This window comes from Oryctolagus cuniculus, chromosome 20, assembly GCF_051225735.1.
Source record: "Oryctolagus cuniculus isolate XC-2025 breed Fujian yellow rabbit chromosome 20, ASM5122573v1, whole genome shotgun sequence".
NCBI lineage: Eukaryota > Metazoa > Chordata > Mammalia > Lagomorpha > Leporidae > Oryctolagus > Oryctolagus cuniculus.
In genome coordinates this window covers 20,937,742-20,961,627 of record NC_142886.1, presented here as the reverse complement: position 1 = coordinate 20,961,627, position 23,886 = coordinate 20,937,742, and the positions used below count along the sequence as shown (strand labels likewise).

Below are 23,886 nucleotides of genomic sequence, written 5' to 3'. Positions count from 1 at the left end.
AATGTCTTCAAGGTTCATCCATGTTGCAGCTTGTTTAAAACTTCCTGTTTAAGACTGAATATTGCTACACATGTACACACATGCAATATGTACATACATATATAGGTCACATTTTGTTCATTTGGATATTTAAGTTTCCATCTTTTGAATATTGTGAATAATGCTGTTAACATTGTTACAGAAGTATGTATTTGAATCCTTCAAAAAAAAATGTTGGGAATCTTCAGGAAGTCTGGAAAATGGATACTATGAAAGAGCTGTGGCCTTTGACTTTTTTTTTTTTTAAATGAAAGTAAGTAGTTACAGTGCATCTAAACAGGATCCAGTTTGAGGCAATAAGAAGGGTAAGACATTAGTTTGAAAAGAGCCCCCATCAGAGCAGCATGAATTCTGCTAAAACTGAAGCAAGAACAAATATAAAATTTATGGTGTAGCTTAAGTGAAAGAGTGGCATATTCTATGATACTTCACTAAAAGTTTATGGTTGCAGTGTCCCAAAGAAGTCAGCAGTTTACAAATGGATAGCTAGTTTTAAGAAGCTGAAGATGAAATCTGCAGGAGTAGATAATCCACATCCATTTATGAGGAGAAAATTTATCTTGTTCATGCCCTAATTGAAAAGGATTGGTGGAGAAGGGAATTAAACTGGAAAAAAAGAGATGTCTGCACCTCAATGTTTATTGCAGCTCAGTTCTCAATAGCTAAGATGTGGAATCAACCCAAATGCCCATCAACAGATGACTGGATAAAGAAATTATGGGATATATACTCTATAGAATACTGTACAGCAGTAAAAAAAAAAAAAAGAAATCCGGTCATTTGCAACAAAATGGAGGAATTTGGAAAACATGCTGAGTGAAATAAGCCAGTCCAAAAGGGACAAATGTATGTTCTCCCTGATTGGTGACAACTAATTGAGCACCTAAAAGGCAACCTGTTGGAGTGAAATGGACACCTATGAGAAACAATGACTTGATCAGCCCTTGTCTTGACTGTCGAGGAACAACTTACTTTTTTATTTCTTTTAGTATAATACCATTGGTTGAACACTTTAATACATAATTATTCTTAGGCATTTAAAATTAACTGAAAAGTGATCTCTGTTAAATACAAGAGTGGGAATAAGAGAGGGAGGAGATATATGGTTTGGCACATGCTCACTCCGACTTACCTCCAGTGGTAGAGCTAGAAATGTGCCAGGGGATTCCAATTCAATTCCATCAAGGTGGCATGTACCCATGCCATATTACTTGTTAAAGTGATCAGTTGGCTGGCACCGTGGCTCAGTAGGCTAATCCTCCACCTAGCAGTGCCGGCACACCGGGTTCTAGTCCCGGTTGGGGTGCCGGATTCTTTCCCGGTTGCCCCTCTTCCAGGCCAGCTCTCTGCTGTGGCCAGGGAAGGCAGTGGAGGATGGCCCAAGTGCTTGGGCCCTGTACTCCATGGGAGACCAGGAGAAGCACCTGGCTCCTGCCATCGGATCAGCACGGTGCGCCGGTCACAGCGCACCAGCTGTGGCAGCCATTGGAGGGTGAACCAACGGCAAAAGACCTTTCTCTGTCTCTCTCACTGTCCACTCTGCCTGTCCAAAAAAAAAAAAAAAAAGTGATAAGTTTAAGTACATAATTGATCAAAAAGATAGATTAAGTGTCAGAGATTACAAAAATAAGATTAGTATCTGCAAATAATGAATGATAGAATTAAAAAGGAGAGAATGATCCTACAGGGGAAGCAGGATATATAGCAGACTCATAGAATGGCAAATGCCCTAAACAGCACTGCAGCCTCAGAATCAGCCCTTAAGGCATTCAGATCTGGCTAAAAGGCCCATGAGAGTTTTGCAGGCCTAGAAAGCCAAGACACTGTGGCAAAAACAAACAAAAAACAAAAACAAAACAAAACAAAAAACCCACAAACCTAAATGAAAGATCTCCATGAATTAGATCCCAGCAGAAAGAGCGGTTCATCGGAGAAGGAGGAGGTATCTTTCTCTGAAGGGAGGAAGGAACTTCCACTTTGATATGGCCTTGTCTAAATAAGATCAGAGTTGGTGAACTCAAAAGGCTTCCATAGCCTTGGCAGCTCATGACAAGAACCTCGGGTGATTACTGACGTCATAAATAAGAGTGTCAATTCTTAAATCAACAACGGGAGTCACTTGTACCTGCTCCCCATGTAGGATCTTTGTCCTTAATGTGTTGTATGTACTATGAGAATTAACGGTAAAACTACTACTCGAACAGTACTCTATTTTGTGTGGCTGTGTTGCTGCAGTCTGTTGAAATCTTTAGTTAGTATATACTAAATTGATCTTCTGTATATAAAGATAATTGAAAATGAATCTTGATGAAGAATGAGATGGGAGAGAGTGGGAGATGGAATGGTTGTGGGTGGGAGGGAGGTTATGGGGGAAAAAGCCACAACAATTAAAAAGTTGTACTTTGTAAATTTATATTTATTAAATAATAAAAGGATTGGTGGGGGCTGGTGCTGTGGCGCAGCAGGTTAATGCCCTGGCCTGAAGTGCTGGCATCCCATATGGGTGCCAGTTCTAGTCCTGGCTACTCCTCTTCTGATCCAGTTCTCTGCTGTGGCCTGGGAAAGCAGTGGAGGATGGCCCAAGTCCTTGGGCTCCTACACCGTGTGGGAGACCGGAGGAAGCTCCTGGCTTCTGGCTTTGGATCGGCGTAGCTCTGGCTGTTGTGGCCAATTGGGGAGTGAACCATCGGATGGAAGACTTCTCTCTGTCTCTGCCTCTCCTCTCTCTGTGTAACTACGACTTTAAAATAAATAAATAAATCTTTTTTAAAAAAAGAAAAGGATTGGTGATTAACAGTGGAAGAGATAGTCAACACCTAATACATGTCAGTTGGTTCAGCTTATACAATACTGACTTGAAAAGTTGACCAAACTCTCAGTTCAATAGATGCTAATACTGTTGCACTTTTTATCAGTAGAGGAGAGCAAGTACTTCAATGGAACTTTTAAACAGGATCAAGTTCCTGAAGCATTTCTTTGAAGGATTGGAACAGGACGTGAAACATAAGTATGATCCTGTAGGCAAAGTACGGTTAAGGCAATGGCTACCAAAAGGTGGAAGAGCAAAGGTTGTGACAACACTTTTTTGGAATGCTTAGGGCGTTTTATTTGTTGGCTTTCTGGCGGGCCAAATTACAGTAACATCTACTTTATTAGAATTTTGAAAAAGCCAAAGCTTTAGCAAAAACTTGGAAAAGTTTCCAGAGGACAGTCATCCACAACAGTGTTCTTATTCTGTTATTAAATGAGTGGAATTCTGCAAAAGTTTCAGTGAGAAGCCATTAGGCATCCACCATGCTGTCATGCCTTGGCTCCTTCTGACTTACTTTTTGTTTCAAAATCTTAAGAAATCTTAAGGAAACCCATTTTTCTGCAGTTAGTAATTTAAAAAAAGACTGCACTGACAGGGTTTAATCTCCAGGACCCCCAGTTCTTTAGGAATGGACTAAATTGCACATATCACTTACAAATGTGTTTTTTTTTTCTTCCAAGATTTATTTGAAAGAGTGATGGAGGGAGAGCTTTTTTCTATTAGCTCACTCCCCAATTGACTGCAATAGCACATGGCTTGGCCAAGTTGAAACGAGGAGCCTTGAACTCCACCTGGATCTCTCACGTGAGTATTTGGGCCATTTGCTGCTGCTTTCCCAGGCACATTTGCAGGGAACTGGATCAGAAGCAGAGCAGCTGGGACTCGAACCAGTATCCGTATGGGATGCTGGTGTCTTGGGTGATGGCTTAACACACTGTTTCACAGTGTTGGTCACTCCATGTCCCTTCATGTATTCCCAGAAGTAGTAATTCTTTTATTTATTTATTTATTTTTGGGAAGTCACAATGCAGTTTTCCATGGCAGTGGCACTATTTTATATTCCAACCAACAATGTACAGGGTTCCAGTTGCTACCTCACCACCACATGTGAGTTTTTTATTAACCATCCTAATGTTAGGTAGCATCTTACTGTGGCTTTGATTTGCATTTCACTCATGGATAGTGATGTTGAGATTTTATTTTTTAAAGATTTATTTATTTGAAAAAGGGGGAGAGATCTTCCATTTGGTTGTTCACTCCCCAAATGGCCACAACAGAGCCAGGAGTTCTATCTTGGTCTCCAGTGTGGGTGCAGGGGCCCAAGCACTTGGGCCATCTTCTGCTTTCCTAGACATATGAACAACGAGCTGGATTTTAAGTGGAGCAATTGGAACTTGAACTGGTGCCCATGTTTGATGCTGGTGCTGCAGATTGCGACATACCCACTGTGCCACAGTTCCGGTCCTGAGGCTTGTTTGCTTGTTGATTCCTGGTATATCTCCTTTTGAGAAATATCCATTTAAGTGCTTTGAATGAGAAAGTTGATTTTGTTTTGTGTTGAGTTGTAGGAATTCTTTATATATTTTGGATATTCCTATCATATATATTACTAGCAAATATTTGCTATTTATGAGGATTATTTTTTACTTTATTGATAGTATCTTTCATTTTAATTACTTTTTAATATTCAATATGATTTGCAGATACAAGTCTAAGAACATAATGATATTTCCCTCCTCCCTCCTTCCTTCTACCTTTCTTTATTTTTGAGATAATTTTTTAAAATTTATATTACAGTAAAAAGGCTTAATATTTCACCAAGTAAGAAGTTTAGCAAGTAAAAAGACCCTAGCTTAATAGGAATATAGAAAATTGCAATAAACAATAATTGAATGTGTAAATGACCTTTTCACCCATATATAGTTTTTTGGTGAATTATTCATAATTTCTTTCAGTGAAATACAACCAATGACATTGAAACATCTAAATATTTTCTGTGTTGTTATGAGATAATTAAGTTCATTTACACTTTTTTTAAAAAGATTTATTTATTTTATTTGAAAGTCAGAGTTACACAGAGAGAAGGAGAGGCAGAGAGAGAAAGAGGTCTTCCATTCACTGGTTTACTCCCCAGTTGGCCACACAACTGCTGATCCAAAGCCAGGAGCCAAGAGCTTCCTCCAAGTCTTCCCACATGGGTGCAAGGGCGCAAGGACTTAGGCCATCATCTGCTTTCCCTGGTCATAGCAAAGAGCTGGATCAGAAGTGGAGCAGCTGGGACTCAAACTGGCACCCATATGGGGTGCCGGCACTGCAGGCAATGGCTTTACCCTCTATGCCACAGTGCCGGCCCCTCATTTACACTTTAAGCCATTTTTTTCTCAACAGTTTATGCACAGAAATAATTTTACTCAGAGTGCAATTCAGTTGATTATACATGATGTCTTTTTTGTACTCTATTGGTTGCCACAGATCAGGTGAAACATGCCTTATTTCATCATGTATAATGGTTTATAGTGGCATCTATTTTGTTGTGAAAGACAGGATTTCATTTTTTTTTATGGGTGAGTAGTATCCCATAGTGTGTGTGTGTGTGTGTGTGTGTGTGTGACATGTTCTTTACCAGTCACTGGCTGATGGACATCTGGATTGATTCCATATCTTAGCTATTGTGAATTGAGCTGCAATTACCATGGGGGAGTACAGATAACACTTTCATATGCTGATTTTATTTCATTTGGGAAAATTCCCTGTAGTGGGATGGCTGGGTAAAATGGCAGGTCTATATCAGATTTCTGAGGTGTATCATACCGTCTTCCACAGTGGCTGCACCAGTTCACATTCCCACCGACAGTGGAATAGGGTACCTTTCCCCCCACATCCTCAGCAGCATTTGTTGTTTTTTTGGTTTTTGTATGAGAGCCAGTCTAACTAGAGTGAGTTAAATCCTCATGTCTATTTTTGTGTTACTACCAGGCTGTTTTTTTTTTCCTTTTTTTTTTTTAAACCATGAAACTTTTTATTTAAGGTATACAAACTTCATGCATTTCATATATACCAATTTAGGAACATCGTGATTCTTCCCACCCCACCCTCCTCCCACCCATACTTCCCTAGATGTCCATCATTTGGTTATTGGATAAATAAAATGTGGTGTATATACATGATGAACTATTACTCAACCTTAAAAAAGAATGAAATCTTAACATTTGCAACAAAATGAATGGAACTGGAGATTATGCTAAGTGAAATAAGCCAGACCCAGAAAGCAAATTTCACATATTTTTTCTTACTTGTGATGGTTAATACACATAGATAGTATAATGTATATTTCATATCATTTGATATAAAGTTATAAATATTGTTCCACTGCGTCATACCATGTACGTGGCAATGTATTCTTCTTTCCCCATGTTATGATCATTGTCATGAATGCTTTAGTGTGATATTATTAGTTTCAAGAAAAATAGTATATATGTGTATATATGTAATCTCTACATTTGAAGGAATATGGCAAAATGTTAAGAAGAAAAATAATAAATTAGGGGAGGCACAGACCAGGGAGGCTGGCACCAGCCCCAGCAGACCAGGTTAGATGGGAAATCATGGGTCCACAGAGCTATAAATAGCAGTGGGAGGGAGAGCTTGGCGAACTGCTTGTGAAATTCCACATGGGAAAAAAGAGAAGGTATAGAGGATTAAACAGAGAGTTCAGGCACACCCCTACCCATCTCCCTCCACCCCTTTCCCCAACTGGACCTGCAGCAAGATGGGAGAAGCCATATTGTTTGTTTACATTTTCTAATGTAAGCAGGATACTCCTGCTTTTGGCTCCTGTGCACATGCCCATCAGTTGCAGGGGCCACCTTACCACAGCCCCCAACCCAGGAATGAGGACCACAGCATTTCAGAAGAATTTAATCCTCACCATGCAAGCTGTACAGCAAGGAGAAGCCCTGAATTTCAAAAACTTGAGCCTCTTCTATCCACCATTGGGAAGCAAGCTGGGCCCCAGTAGGCAGGGCTCTATGCACCGTAGCTCATATCTGCCTCTACTACGATCGAGAAATGGGCTGGGCTCCAATAGGCAGGACTGCATGCTTCTATTTTAACACACAAATGCATAGCAGCTCATAACAGGGAAACTTCACCACAGGTGAGGCAAATCATAACAGGGAAATCTCCAAGGATTAGGGGTGCAGTTTGTTAAGCAAGTCAATATAACCCTGAACACATCATAGACTAAAAGTGGGGCATCCCACAACTGTGAGGAAAAGGCAGGTCACATTAACGGAAGTAAACAACCTCCTCTAACAACAACAACAACAAAAAAAGCCAGAGGAAAGATACAAAGCCCCATGGGGACCTTACATCGGCTACCTCCTCCACCCTGAAATACTGAACAGAGCTCCAAGGCCATGTCAATCACAGAACTCTTGGAACTAATTAAAAGTGTAGACGTCCCACTCAATCACAAAGCCACAAAGAGAAAAGCAACCAGACTCTGTCCCCCCGCAAATACACAAATGCCAAAAACAGGAAAAACCCTAAATAAGAATAAGGAAGACGCTGTGAGCCCCCCAAAGGAACACTACAACTTTTCAATAATAAAAGGTGAAGATGAAGAGATTGAAGACATGCCAGAAATGGAATTCAGAAAATTAATTGCCAGAATACTTTGAAAAATCAGAAGCAAATTCGCGATCTAAATGAAAAGTGCTACCAAGAAGTTGAAATGTTAAAGAAATCAGAATGAAATACTAGAAATGAAGAATTCAGTGAATCAAATAAAAAAGACTGTGGAAAGCCTTAATAACAGAATAGGTGAGACAGAAGATAGAATATCAGAACTAGAAGACAAAGTTCTGCAAATATTACAGTCAGGCTAAAAAAAAAAAGAAATTAGAAAATTAAAAAAACATGGTTGGAGATCTACAAGATACTATCAAATGACCCAATATACAGATGCTAGGAGTTCCAGAAGACATGGAAAGAAAGGATTAGAAGGCCTTCTTAAAGAAATAATAAGAGAAAACTTCCCCAATCTGGAGAAAGAAAGAGACATTCAAGTGTAGGCAGTACGAAGAACTCCCAATAGACATGACAAGATCTTCATCACTACACATTGTAGTCAAACTCTCTACAGAAAAACATAAGAAAAGATTCTAAAATGTGCACAAGAGAAATTCCTGGTCATAGTCAGAGAAACTCCATTAGACTCACAGTGGATTTCTCATCAAAAATCCTACAGGCTGGGAGAGAATGGTGAGATATATTACAAGTCTTAGAAAAAACCTGTCAATCCAGAATACTATACCCTGCATTCCCTCATTTGTGAATGAAGGAGAAATAAAGATCTTCCACAACAAACAGAAATTGAAAGAATTTGTAACTACTCACCCAACCCTAAAAAAGATGCTCAAGGATGTGCTAACACACAGAAACAGGGACATCACTACTAAAGAAGATGAATGCAGAAAATGACCCTGTAAAGATACAAAGGAAATCCAAAATACACAAAATTAGGACTATTTACAGAAACATGGTAGGGCTAAATCAGTACTTAACAATAGTCACCCTGAATGTAAATGGTTTCAACTCTCCAGTTAAAAGATAGGGACTGGCTGAATTGATTAAAACAGAAAACCCATCTATTTGCTGCCTACAAGAAATTCATCTTACCAACAAAGATACACACAGACTAAAAGTGAAAGGATGGAAAAAGATAATCCATGCTAACAGGAACCAAAAAAGAGCTCGTGTAGCCATCCTAGTATCAGATAAAATAGACTTTAACACAAAAACTGTAAAAAGAGACAAAGAAGAACACTATACAATGATTAAAGTATCAATTCAAGAGGAAAATGTGATTATTATAAACGTATATGCATCTAATTACAGGGTACCTGGCTACCTAAAAGAAATATTAATGATTTAAAGGGAGATATAGACTCAAATACAGTGGTAATGTGGGACTTAAGTACCCCACTTTCAGCAGTGGACAGATCAACCAGACAGAAAGTTAACAAGGAAACAACAGAGTTGATTGACGCTATAGACCAAATAAACCTAGCAGATATCTACAGAGTCTTCCACTCTACAATTACAGCATACACATTCTTCTCTCCAATGCATGGCACTTGCCCAAAGGAAATTAAATCAGCAAATAAAAGAGTTATCTGCACCTCATTTTTATTGAAGCTCAATTCACAACAGCTAACACATGGAATCAACCTAAATTCCCGTCAATTGCAGACTAAATAAAGAAATTATGGAGGGGCCGGCGCTGTGGTGCAGTGGGTTAATGCCTTGCCCTGAAGTGCCGGCATCCCATATGGGCACTGGTTCGAGACCCTGCTGCTTCACTTCTGATCCAGCTCTCTGCTATTACCTGGGAAAGCAGTAGAAGATGGCCCAGATCCTTGGACCCCTGCACCCACGTGAGAGACCAGGAAGATGCTCCCGGCTCCTGGCTTTGGATTGGTGCAGCTCTGGCTGTTGCGGCCATTTGGGGAGTGAACCAGTGGATGGAAGACCCCCCCCCCCCTCTCTGCCTTGCCTTCTCTGTGTAACTCTAACTTTCAAATAAATAAATATATCTTTAAAAAAAGAAATTATGGGATGTGTACTCTATGGAATACTACACAATGGTAAAAAAAAGTGAAATCCAGTCATTGGCAACAAAATGAATGATTCTGGAAAACATCATACTTAGTAAAATAAGCAAGTCCCAAAAGGATAAATACCATATGTTTTCCCTGTGATAACTAACAGAGCATCTAAAAGGAAACCTGTAGATGTTAAATTGACACTTTAGGAAGCAATGACTTGAATAGCCCCTGTCTTGACTGTCAAGGAACAGTTTTTTGTTTTTTTGCTTCTTAATACCATTTGTTGAACTCTTTACGTAACATAGAATTAATCATATGTGTATAGAGTCAATTGAAAACAGATCCCAGTAAAAGATAAGAGTGGTAATAAAAGAGGGAGGAGCTGTATAGTTCTGCATACATTCCTATGGGCTTACTTTTATTTTTTATTTTAGATTTTTTATTTGTTTATTTGACAGGTAGAATTACAGAGAGTGTGTGTGTGAGAGAGAGAGACAGAGAGAAAGGTCCGTTGGTTCACTCCCCAAATGGCCGCAATGGATGGAGCTGCGCCAATCCAGAGCCAGGAGCCAGGTGTTTCTTCCTGGTCTCCCATGTGGCTGCAGGGGCCCAAGCACCTGGGCCATCTTCCACTGCTTTTCCAGGCCACAGCAGAGAGATGGACTGGAAGAGGAGCAATCAGGACTAGAACTGGTGCCCTATGGGCTTACTTCTAAGTGTACAGCTAAAAACATGCATTGGACTCCAAATCCCATTAAGCTAGGTGGTAATAATGCCATCTTAAGTATTAAAGTGATCATATTAAGTGTTAAGTTGATTGTCTAGATAGGATTAAGTGTTAAAGAGATCATATAAATAAGATCAAATGTCTGGTAATAATAATACAATTAAAAAGGAGAGAATGTTCAAACATGGGAAGCGGTCCACACAGCAGACTTATAGAATGACAGTTGTTCTAAATAGCACTCTGACCTCAGAATCACCTGTAAGGCATTCTGGTCTGGCTGAAAAGCCCATGAGAGCATTTCAGGCATGGAAAGCCAAGACACTGTGGCAAAATATGTTCTACATGAAGGATCTCTGTGAGTGAGATCCCAGTGGAAAGAAGGGGCCATCAAAGAAAGATGTACTTTTTCTGAAGGAAGGTGAGAGCTTCCACTTTGCTTATGGCCTTGTCTAAATACTGATGGAGATTGTGGACTTAAAAGGCTTTCAAAGCCTTGGAAGCTCATGTCTAGAGCCTCAGGTGATCACTGACGTCATACATAAGAGTGTCAATTATTAAATCAACAACAGGAGTCACTGTGCACGTGCTCCCCATGTAGGACCTTTGTCCTTAAAGAGTTGTACTGTGAGAATTAACTGTAAAACTTGTTCTCAAACAGTTTTGTGTGTGTGTGCAAATTGTTGAAATCTTTTCTTAGTATGGAGTTGATTTTCTGTATATAAAGTTAATTGAAAATAAATATTAATGGAAAATGGGACTGGAAATGGGAGATTGAGTAGGAGAAGGAGTGGGAGGGCCAGTATGGTGAGAAGAATCACTATATTCCTAAAGTTGTACTTATGAAATTTGTAGTCATTAAATAAAAAATTTCTTTGGAAAAAGTATCTTAGAAAAATTTTATGTATATGTCAATGAACGGAGGTTATAACTATCACAAGATGGTGTTTATAATTGGGTGATGGACAGTATATAGGTGGATGTGGTAGCTTCCTATCCCTCTTGGAAACCGTAAATTATCTGAGGCACTGCCTAGAAACATTTGCTATCCTTGCTTTCTGTTGTACCATAATTTGTTTCACCTTTATTGTCCCTTTGCTTGTTCATTTCAGTTTGGCTTTGTAAACTTTTCTTTGGCAGTGTCCTTCCACTACCAATAATTCTCTCCTCTTTCTACTCATCTCACAGGAAATCTCAACCCTTCTTATGACTTCAGTTAGGTACTGATGTTGGAGACACACAAGGTATGTATCTGAGTAAAATTTATTTCACTCCTCCCTCCCTCCCTTTCAATCTGCAGAGGTCAGAATGTCAGGGATAAAGACTTTGAAGTGGGAGTATGTTTTAGTGTGTTAGAACAACAAGGAAACCAGCTGAAATGGATTTTGAAATGAGGGTAAAATAAGCAGGTGATGTATCAGAGAGGTAAGGAAGGGAGAGGAAGGAGAATTGTTGGTAGGAGGTATGCCAAGAAAGATCTTGTACAGCATTATATAGATTTGTACTGTGAATGTTGTGGGAAGCCATTGGATGATTCTAAGTAAAATCATTGTTTTGGGGTATAGGGCTTCCAGCTAGGCTTTTTTTTTTTTAACTTTTATTTAATGAATATAAGTTTCCAAAGTACGAATAATGGATTACTATGGCTTCCCCCCCATACCGTCCCTCCCACCCACAACCCTCCCCTTTCCCACTCCCTCTCCCCTTCCATTCACATCAAGATTCATTTTCGATTATCTTAATATACAGAAGATCAGCTTAGTATACCTTAAGTAAGGATTTCAACAGTTTGCTCCCACACAGAAACATAAAGTGAAAAATAATAGATGATTTTTTTTAAATGATGATGAAATCAGATCAGACCTATTGTCATGTTTAATCCCAGTGAGAGTCAAGTTGGGAGTTGATAGTTTCTTTTCTTTTTTTTTTTTTTTTTTACAGAGGATCAGTTTAGTATGCATTAAGTAAAGATTTCAACAGTTTGCACCCCCATAAAAACACAAAGTGAAATATATTGTTTGAGTACTCGTTATAGCATTAAATCTCAATGCACAGCACATTAAGGACAGAGATCCTACATGAGGAGTAAGTGCACAGTGACTCCTGTTGTTGACTTTACCAATTGACACTCCTGTCTATGGCATCAGCAATCCCCCTATGCTCCAGTCATGAGTTTCCAAGGCTATGGAAGCCCCTTGAGTTCTCCGACTCTTATCTTGTTTAGACAAGGTCATAGTCAAAGTGGAGGTTCTCTCCTCCCTTCAGAGAAAGGTACCTCCTTCTTTGAAGACCTGTTCTTTCCACTGAGATCTCACTCACAGAGATCTTTTGCCAGAGTGTCTTGGCTTTCCATGCCTGAAATACTCTCATGGGCTTTTCAGCCAGATCCGAATGCCTTTAGGGCTGATTCTGAGGCCAGAGTCCAGCTAGGCTTTTTGCAGGTTCTTCCTTCCATGTGTGAAAACAGTTTAAAGGTGGAGCATAAAAATGTATTGGAAAGCAGGATTTATTTAGAGAAAAACAAAAGTGCAAACTCAAGAACTAAGTAGTGTATGAATCAATAGTCAATACGTAAAAAGCTTTCTAACAAAGAAAAACCCCTTACTTACGAAATACATCCAATGGTGTAACAGCCCTCAGCCAAAGAAAAAGCCCCTTTCATCAAGATTAGGCTTTCCTTTTATACCGTTCAGATGCATAGCGGGTGATGTTTGGGGTGGAGCCCAATTGAATATTCAAAAGGGTGCAGAGTTTGGGGTGGGAGCTCAAGCTCTGCCCATTTCTGTACCCTTTTAGGAAATATTGAAAGTTTCATGGCATCAGGTGGGTGATTGGAGTGCCCCATGGCAATTTTATTATAATGACATTATAATGACCTAAATGTTATGATATGGGGACACATTCTGGAGCCATGTTGGATACTTCCAGCTAGTGTGGTTCCAAGATAGCAACATTGTGAAACTTGTGGTTTTCACTACATAGGAAAGGGATGGGGCTTGGTGGTGCTTGGAAGGGGGCCTCGACTGAACAGAAAGGAAAGCTTGGGATAAGCACAGACAGGGAGAAGAGTTTGGATACGGATTACAGAAGGGCACCTCTCATGTGGACTGTGCTGGCTGGCATATGGGTGTCTGCAGCTGTTACAGAGGTCAGCCACAGCAATCAAACTGGATTTTCTGGATTTGTCAATCAGGGACTTGTGCTGCTGCTTGCATTGTTTGGAGCTGTTCTGTAGTGGTTTAGTGGGGGCCGTCAGATCTTGGCTCCTTTCCCTAGCTGCCTATGTTCCTGCAAAATATTAATATGATTTACATTATTACAATATCTCTGATAGGTGGGAATTTAATATGGTGAATACGGGTAACAAAGAAGACATGTTAGGAACCTATGGTAATAAATAAGATGGGAAACAATAATGGCTTTGACCAGAATAGTAATGGTAGGAGTAGAGAGAAATGATCCAGTCCTGAAGGTTGAAACAACAGCATGTATTGAATCAAGGATGACTGAAAGGTTTTTGTTCTGAGGATACTGAAGGGTAGAATTGGCATTAAATAAGGTGAAAACTCTAGAACAAGCAGGTTTAGGGATGAAGGTGGGAGAGCAGTGTTAACGAACTCAGCTGCAACATACTACTTTGAGATGCCAATTAGACATTTAAGTGTAGATGTCTTCTAGGTAGTTGGAAACAGGAATCTGCATTTTAAAGAAATCCCAGACTGGAGGTACACATTTTAGAGTGATCATAATATTTATGGCCTTTACTATGTTGAGATATGTTGTGATCAATATTAGATTGAGTATATGGGGAGTTTTTTGGCCACTGATATTTTTTAATTAGAACAGTTACATAATAAGTTTTTCCAATGTGATATCTAACTCTGGTAAAGTATTTAACAATATCTGAAAGCAAATTCTCAATGCAAAGTCAAATATTACGATTGATTATGAAATAAATGGTTAAATAAAAAAAAGATCTCCAAATACTGAGTCCTGGAATAATCCAACATTTGGATTTGCAGAAATATGAAAAAATAGCATGTGAATAGGAGAAGTAGTAATTAGTAAAATGACTAAAAACCAAATGAAAAAAGCAATTCAAAGAAGAAGAATTGGACAATACTGTCAAATGTTGCTAGTAGATTGTTTTAACGAATATTCTTCTCTTTGCCAAGAATGTATATAATCTGCCTCCCAGCTTGTTTATTTTTCACCTCTTGGATCAAATGTGTTTTCTGACTCTCAGACTAGTTTGCCATTTTCATAGTACCTAATTTTCTCTTTCAAAAGTGCTTAACATAATTGTATTTAATAATTTGTTTAATGTCTGGCTATCATATTAGATTTTAACTTCGGTGAGCAATAATGTGTGGTCCTGTTGGCAAAACAAGGGATTCTTTTTTTTTTAACTTTTATTTAATGAATATAAATTTCCAAAGTACAGCTTATGGATTGCAATGGCCCCCCCCCCCCCCATAACTTCCCTCCCACCCGCAACCCTCCCCTTTCCCTCTCCTTTCCCCCTTCCATTCACATCAAGGTTCATTTTCAATTCTCTTTATATACAGAAGATCAGTTTAGCATATATTAAGTAAAGATTTCAACAGTTTGCACCTGCATAGAAACACGAAGTGAAAAATACTGTTTGAGTACTAGTTATAGCATTAAATCACAATGTACAACACATTAAGGACAGAGATCCTACATGAGGAGTAAGTGCACAGTGACTCCTGTTGTTGACTTAACAAATTGACACTCTTGTTTATGGCATCAGGAATCACCCTAGGCTCTTGTCATGAGTTGCCAAGGTTATGGAAGCCTTTTGAGTTCACTGACTCTGATCATATTTAGACAAGGTCATAGTCAAAGTGGAAGTTCTCTCCTCCATTCAGAGAAAGGTACCTCCTTCTTTGATGACCTGTTCTTTCCACTGGGATCTCACTCACAGATATCTTTCATTTAGATTTTTTTTTTGCCAGAGTGTTTTGGCTTTCCATGCCTGTAATACTCCCATGGGCTTTTCAGTCAGATCCAAATGCCTTAAGGGCTGATTCTGAGGCCAGAGTGCTGTTTAGGACATCTGCCGTTCTATGAGTCTGCTGTGTATCCCGTTTCCCATGTTGGATCGTTCTCTCCCTTTTTTATTCTATCAGCTAGTATTTGCAGACGCTAGTCTTGTTTGTGTGCTCCCTTTGGCTCTTAGTCCTATCATTACGATCAATTGTGAACTGAAATTGATCACTTGGACTAGTGAGATGGCATTGGTACATGCCACCTTGATGGGATTGAATTGGAATCCCCTGGTATGTTTCTAACTCTACCGTTTGAGGTAAGTCAGCTTGAGCATGTCCCGAATTACACATCTCTTCCCTCTCTTTTTTTATTTTTATTTTTTGACAGGCAGAGTGGACAGTGAGAGAGAGAGACAGAGAGAAAGGTCTTCCTTTGCCGTTGGTTCACCCTCCAATGGCTGCCGCGGCCGGCGCGCTGCAGCCGGCGTACCGCGCTGATCCGATGGCAGGAGCCAGGAGCCAGGTGCTTTTCCTGGTCTCCCATGCGGGTGCAGGGCCCAAGCACCTGGGCCATCCTCCACTGCACTCCCTGGCCACAGCAGAGAGCTGGCCTGGAAGAAGGGCAACCGGGACAGAATCCGGCGCCCCGACCGGGACTAGAACCTGGTGTGCCGGCGCCGCTAGGCAGAGGATTAGCCTAGTGAGCCGCGGCGCTGGCCCCTCTTCCCTCTCTTATTGCCACTCTTATATTTAACAGTGATCACTTTTCAGTTAAGTTTCAACACTTGAGAATAACTGTGTATTGATTACAGTATTCAACCAAAAGTATTAAGTGGAACAAATAACCAAAAAAATACTAAGAGTGATAAAGTATTAAGTTGTTCATCAACAGTCAGGGCAAGGGCTGATCAAGTCACCGTTTCTCATAGTGTTCATTTCCCTTTATCAGGTTTCCTTTTTGGTGCTCAGTTAGTTGTCACCGATCAGGGAGAACATATGGTATTTGTCCCTTTGAGACTGGCTTATTTCACTCAGCATAATGCTTTCCAAATTCCTAACAGGGATCACTTTTCATTTAAAATTTAAACACCTAAGAATAATTGTGTGTTACTTTATCCATTTTAGTATTTTTTTTGTTCTAGTACTATTGGTTGAACTCTGTAATTAAAACAAGGGATTCTTTTAGGTCCTCCCTTATAAGCTCTGTCTTTGATTTGAGAATATAGGTCTTTGGCCTCATCATGTAAGTTCTACAGTATAGTTAAGTACAGCTGTTCCACTGCTTAGTCCTTGATGTACTTGTAGTCATCATCACAGCAGTCACTTGGTTCCCCTGCACATTTATGTAAGTAGGGAAGTTCATCACAATCAACACTGAGTGGTAATTTAATTAATTGTGATGTTACTATATGCCCATTCACCATTGGATGGGAGTTTAGCAGTGTCTTTGAGGCCATGGATGTTCCCAAACAAGTCTCAGATTCAAATTTCTCCTGTTGGGATCACCCCAGGTATCAAGTCATCCTGTATCTGTCAAGATCCAGTTCAGAAAAGAAGAGAAGTTATTGTAGGAAATATTTGTAAAGGTATTAGACAACTGAACATATAAAAAGAGAACACTGAAGGCCGTGGAGGTAGGATTTCCCAGGGGGATGGGGTTATTATAACCTAGATGCTTTTAAGAAAATGGGCCTCAGAGATCTAGATCTGGAATGTGGAGAACAGAACATTTCTTAGATGGTGCTGGTAAGTTAGGAACTTAGGAAAGGGGTGCTGTGGAACTGATAGCTGGACCTCTTAATAATGCCGAGGTAGTAGGTACCTTAGAGACTTGGAAGGAGGTCCCCTAAAAACTGTGGCTTTCATTTTGGAGGGAGGGTACTATATACTTGATGCCATTTGTGGCATGGTCTGATACTCATAAACCTTGTAGTAGAACATCTGAGAAAGGGGCATTGTCAGGCTGGTGTTGGTTGCCTGGGGAACTGGAGAATGGTCTAGTCTGTCTAGTTCTATTGGTTCTTTTAATGGTAAGCCTATTGGTACTTTTTTGAAGGGGCTAGGTGGCTCTGGCTTTATGTATATGGTGTAAGCCAAATGTTACCACCAGAGCAAAGAACCATTGCTGGGATATACAGAGGGCAACAGCAAACAAATAGGAAGTAGCAAGTCTCCTGTTTGCTCTTTTTGTCTTTTAGCCTCCGTCTAATGCCCTTCTGGGCAAACTTTTAAGAATTGATTAATTTGAGAGGCAGAGAGACAGAGAGACAGACAGAGAGAGAGAGAGAGAAAGAGAATTCCCTCATCTCTTGGTTCACTACTTACTTGCTCACAACATCCAGGACTAAAATGGATGAAGCTGGGAGTAAGGACCTCATTTGAGGTCTCCCACATGGCTGGGAGGAACCCAGCTTTAGCCATCATTGCTGCCTTCCAAGGTCTGCGTTAGCAGAAAACTGGAATCAGGACTTGGAGAATGCAATTAAACTTAGGTACTCTGATGTGCACATCTTATAAAGCAGGCTACATGCCTGCTCTTAGGCAAGATTTATTAGGAAGCCAGTTCATGGTAGAGAAATATAATGAGCAGAATGCTACCTCAGCTTCACAGACCAAGTGTGAATACTAGATTTGGAGTTTAAAAATAATTGTTAATCTGTAAAAGAACTGTTAGCATGATCATAAGTACTAGTAAGTGATACTCCTCTGTGTGAATCCCTCCTACTACATTGTATTTAATGTACTTGCGCTTCACTAAGTTGATTCCATGACATAGTGTGATTTGTGACCCGAAGTTGAGGAATACTGAAGAGTTGACACTGTGTGAGTGGAAACATGGTTAGAGAAGGTTTGGAGGAGTTTGAAATAAAAGAATTGAAGACTTGCTGAGGAAGTCCCAGTGAAGTGAAACTAGTTGACATAATTATTTGGAGTGCTATGTTCTTTTAGGATTGTGCTTGGAGTGATGCATTGGTGACAAAGACTGATCTGTCGCAAAGATGCTTTACAACAAATTTTCAATTGTAAATTCAACATATTTCTGACAATACTTAATGTAGGTTATTATATTTTTGTAAGTTCTGTTCTTTAATAACACTCTCCCAGTTAATCTGTTTGCATCTTAATATTCAAACAGTATGACAAATACAAAGGCTATGTTGAAGAGAGACACGGAGTGGAAGACTGGTGTTAGGATTTCACCTATATTAATTAGAGTTATTTTCCCTGAAGGTTTCATCCATGATCCTATTTCCCTCTTGTGGCATCTGGTAGCTACCTATTAGTTTTGGAATCCACTCAGACTTATTCCTGCTTTCTTGACATCAAAATGCTAAGGACATTTGCTCATACCCTGTTACAGTTGATGTATGTCTGTATTCACAAAATTCAGGCCACCAGTATGTGTTTACAGATTTGTGGTTTTTTCTTTTTAACATTTTATTTTGGAATACTGTTAAATTTACAAAGCAAAAATGGTGAAGTATTAGTGCAAAAAGTTCCCATATACCCCACAACTCTGTTCCCATATTATTAACATCTCATATTAGTAACTTGTCACAGTTAATGAACCACTTAGCTATCCTATTTTTTTAAAAGATTTATTTATTTGAAAGGCAAAAGGCAGAGTTACAGAGAGAGAGAGAGAGAGAGAGAGGTCTTCCATCCACTGGTTCACTCCCCAAATGGCCACAATAGCTGGAGCTGGGCCTATCCGAAGCCAGGAACCAGGAGATTCTTCTGGGTCTGCGTCTCGAACTGGCTCCCATATGGGATGCTGGCATACCACATAAGTGGACCCTACCCTATTTATTTTAGATTTATTTATTTATTTTGATGTCAGAGTTACACATAGAGAGAAGGAGAGGCAGAAAGAGAGAGGGAGAGTGATCTTCCCTTCACTGGTTGACTCCCCAATTGGCCACAATGGCCGGAGCTGCGCCAATCCAAAACCAGGAGCCAGGAGCTTCCTCCGGGTCTCCCATGTGGGTGCAGGGCCCAAGCACTTGGGCCATTTTCCACTGCTTTCCCAGGCCATAGCAGAGAGTTGGATTGGAAGTGGAGGAGCTGGGACTTGAACTGGTGCCCATATGGGATGCCGGCACTGCAGGCGGTGGCTTTACCCGCTATGCCACAGCACCGGCCTCTACCCTATTTTTTTAAAATACAAATTCCTTCTACCTCTCCCATCTCTGCCAGCTGTAGTAATCAAGTAATCTATATTTTGTATTCAGATTGAGGCTTTTTTTTCTTTTCCTCCCAAATAGGAGAGAGACAATTGGTATTTGTCCTTCTGTGTCTGGCTTATTTTACTCACTGTGGTGTCCTCTAGTTTCATAAATTTTGCTGTAAATGACAAGATTTTTTTCTTTCGTATGGGTAAATAGTATTGCATCATGAATATATGTACCACCTTTTCTCAAAAATTATTTTAATTTTTATTTCAAATATTAATTTATTAATGATACTAGGTAAAAGTGGTGAGTGACCAAAATTAGCTTTTACCTGAGCCAAAATTTATATTTTAAACACTAATGAGGTTCTAATTCCACACCAGTTGTGGTCTTCTGAACATTTTGATGAATACATATAGTGAATGCTCATGTATTTGCCATTCACTTTAGACAGTTATCCACCTATTACCAAACTTCTTTATCCAAATGGTACCTCTCTCTTATATATGTGTGTGTGTGTGTGTGTGTGTGTGTGTATAAGATAAAAGGCGCTGGAATCTAATACAATATACATATATACATATAATATTTATTAGAATCCAGTTCCTTTTATTTTTTTCAAATGTGATCCCAATTCAAGAATCACTGTAGCCTCACTTTCTTCTTTCTTTTTCCCACCCTTCCTACCTCCCTCCAACCCTTTCCCAGCTCCTCATTTTATTCTCACTTTTAGCACTGCAGCATTGATGATCCACCTCTGCCTGGACACAGATCCGTAAAGGTCAGCCTGGGACCCTGAACAGCTCAGAGGGAGGAGTCAGTCTGGAAGTTCCTGCCCTCTTTAGCCCCAAACACATGGCTGCATAACGACTGCTCCATAATGACAGTGGGTGGGACCCTGATATATACCAGGATCACTCTTCCACTGCTCTTGCTTGGGGTATCTCTGTCCATTCATGGCCTCTCCCAAGCCAGGCCCTCTCAGCATTTCAGCTCCCCGGAAGTGGTGATCCCCTTGAAGGTGACCAGCAGGGGTAGAGGTGCAAAGGCTCCAGGATGGCTCTCCTACCGCCTGCGGATTGGGGGCCAGAGGCACATTGTCCACATGAGGGTCAAGAGGCTGTTGGTTTCCACACACCTCCCTGTGTTCACCTACACAGAGCAGCATGGCCTCCAGGAGGATCATCCCTTTGTCCTTGATGATTGTTACTATCATGGTTACGTGGAGGGGGCCTCCGAGTCTCTGGTTGCCCTCAGCAGCTGTTCTGGAGGTTTTCAAGGAATGCTACAGATAAATGACCTCATTTATGAAATCAAACCCATCAGGCACTCTTCCACATTTGAGCACCTGGTGTATCAGGTAGGCAGTGATAAGACAGAGTCCCCACACATGAGATGTGGGTTGACAGAAGCATCAATAACACGCCAAAAGGAGTTGCATGCATCATATAATTCTACTCTGAAACAAAGTTCTAATGTGGGCTGGTGGACTCACTGGAGATTTGTTGAGCTGGGAGTGGTTGTAGACCATGTTAGATTTCTTTATTCCCAAAGTAATGTGTCAGTAGTGTACAATGAAGTATCTCACGTTATCAATATAGTGGATGAATTTTATTACCTTATGCAAGTTGATATAACATTGATTGGTATTGAGATCTGGAATAAAAGAAATCCTATTTCTACAAGTAATGATCTAGGGGAAGTTTTGTGGGATTTTGCTGTTTGGAAGGATTCACATCTCGAATCCCGTCTTCACCATGATGCTGCACATCTTTTCATAAAAGAAGTACATGACCAAACAGTTGGTATGGCCTTTATTACAGGGATATGTGATCCCCCTTTTAACTGTGCAGTTAGTGTTTTTGAAAGCCAAGACTTATTTCTTTGTGCACTTACTGTGGCCCATGAACTTGGTCATAATTTGGGTATGAGGCATGATGATCAGTGGTGCGCATGCGAAGTAGAGTGGTGCCTAATGTATGCCTACAGAGAGAACACAACTAAATTCAGTAATTGCAGTTATGCGCAATATTATGATACTACCAGGAATCCTGGAATGTGTATTCACTCTCCTCCATATACAGGGTATGTCTCTGGGTTGAAGTTCTGTGGGAACAGGGTGGTCGAAGAAGGAGAGGAGTGCGACTGTGGATCTGTACATCAGTGTGAACGTGATCCCTGTTGTCTTTTGGACTGTGCTCTGAGGCCTGGCGCTGCTTGTGCTTCTGGCAGTTGTTGCAAAGACTGCAAATTCTTGCCACCAGGGACTTTATGTAGACAGCAGGTCAGTGAATGTGACCTTCCAGAGTGGTGCAATGGGACATCACACGAGTGCCCGGATGATGTATATATACAGGATGGCACCCCCTGTATGGGTGGTGCCTCCTGCTATGCAAAGACATGTAATAACCCTGATGTTCAGTGCAAGGAGATTTTTGGCCGAGAGGCAAGGAGTGCGTCTGAGATTTGCTACAGTGAAGTGAACACCCAAGGAAATCGTTTTGGCCACTGCGGTATCGTAGAAACAACATATGTAAAATGTATGGCTCCTGATATCATGTGTGGGAGACTTCAGTGTGAAAACGTCCACAAAGTTCCCAATCTGAAGGAACACTCTACCGTGCACCAGTATCACTTCAATGATACCACTTGCTGGGGCACTGATTATCACTTAGGGATGTCCATACCTGACATTGGTGAGGTGAAAGATGGCACGGTGTGCGCTCCAGGAAAGATCTGCATTGGCAGGAAATGTGCCAGTGTGAATCCTGTGCCACAAAACTGCGAGCCCCTGCATTGCAGCCTGAGAGGAGTCTGCAATAACAGACAGCACTGCCACTGTCGCCACGGGTGGGCACCTCCCAACTGCAGCTATGAAGGCCATGGAGGGAGCGTGGATAGCGGTCCACCTCCTACAAACAGGAGGGAAGGATTAAGCGTGGTAGGAAATGTGGGTTACACTTCGGCATTACTTGTGATTCCTTTGATAACTCTTCTTTTCTATTACTTCACTGTACTTTCCAAGAAAGAGAAACACACACACACACAAGTTGAGAACAAAGAAGAAGAAAATGAAGCAAAGGGAACAGAAGAAAATAGAGTGGAAGAAAACAGGGTGCAATAACAGAGAATGAAGAAGAGGGAGCAGAAGAAAAGGAAGAGGAAGTGGAAGCCAGAGGCTGATGCTTCCTTTAAAAGGATCTCTAATTTTTGTTTTCATAGTGGAGAAGCTGGATGTGGCTGTTTAACCAGAAATTTAATGCTCTCGTGCCAGGACCATAAGTGTTAGACATCACAGCACAGGACTCCTGCATGTTCCTACTTGCTTTTCAGTGTTTAACACAACATTAAATGTTCACTTCCCCAAAGTTGTCTCACTATGTTTCTTGAACAAAGGCCTAGAGAAACCACACTTTAAAGCTGCATGCTTTCTCTCTCTCAGTTCTAAACCTCCTCTCATGTCTTCACTCAGTTTCTGGGCATGTGTGTCCACAAGACTCACTTCTGTTTGGCACAGTTGGCTGTGGACAAGGGGAAGGAAGAAGTAACCTAAATGACAAGTGGTAGGAAAAGAGAGATTTCTTTCCTTTGTACTTAACATTTCTGACAGCATCATTTTTAGCTGAGGCCATTCAGTTTGGAATCCATTTGTATGGGAATCCATTTGTATGGTCACTGCTGGAACCCCCCACCCCACCCTATTCTTCCTTAGAAATACCGACAGCAGTTGATACTCTCAGTGTCCATGTTGCACATTGGATTAGCTGGGTGTTCCTCCTGTTAGTTCCTGAAGCTCCAGTACCAGCTGGTCTCCATGCTCTCCTTGGAGATCTCAGCCCCTCTTTTTCAGGGACTTCCTGTAATCAGCTATGCTCTAATGTACACAGTCTCGTCCCTCTGTTCTACTGACCCTAGAGATGTTGGGGCTTTCTGTAGTTACTCTCTGGCTGTGTTAAATTGTGGTTTCCTAAGCATACACTGAGTTGGAGTTTAGAGTGAGGGTTACGTTAGACATCACAGCTGTGTAAAAGAGGGAAAGGAATTCAGTGGTACAGTTGAAAATTGAGCTAAATTGCTGCCTTGGCCAGTCAGGCAGTGAAATGTTGTATAACAGAGTTGTCTGGTTTGGGCCAAGGGGGTCTGCTCCTCACACCCTCTCCTTGGTCAGTCAGTGGGTGTGGCTGCCCTGGGAAGGGACAAATGTCTGTAACTGAAGCTGAAGAACACCTGAAGTCTGGAGACTTGTCTGCTTATGGGGAGCTCTGCCACTGATCAGCAAGAGCTTCAGGAAAGTGGACCCAGGTGGCTTATTCCACAGTGCAGTATTTGCACAGCACTGATTCACTTTTGAATTTATGTTCTGTCAGCAACTCGTAGATGATTCTGGGGGGCCCCTCTTCCTGTGGGGACATTAAACGAGGGAAGTTGATTATGAGCCATGTCTCCATGCTGTGCTTGGTTGTGGGGATGAAAGTATACTTAGTGTCTATCTGTTTCACTCTACTCTCATTTCCCT

At 40.7% G+C, this 23,886-nt stretch overlaps 1 protein-coding gene across 1 annotated transcript; it reads left to right on the top strand.

The window, feature by feature from the left end:
• Nucleotides 1-3,531: 3,531 nt before the first annotated feature.
• LOC100342245 (disintegrin and metalloproteinase domain-containing protein 20) lies at nt 3,532-22,738 on the top strand. The gene is made up of 3 exons (XM_089322212.1): nt 3,532-3,655; nt 11,375-11,430; nt 20,079-22,738. The coding sequence occupies exon 3, from the start codon at nt 20,251-20,253 to the stop codon at nt 22,492-22,494; it is 2,244 nt and encodes a 747-aa protein (XP_089178338.1). The 5' UTR covers nt 3,532-3,655; nt 11,375-11,430; nt 20,079-20,250; the 3' UTR covers nt 22,495-22,738.
• The last annotated feature ends 1,148 nt before the right edge of the window (nt 22,739-23,886 follow it).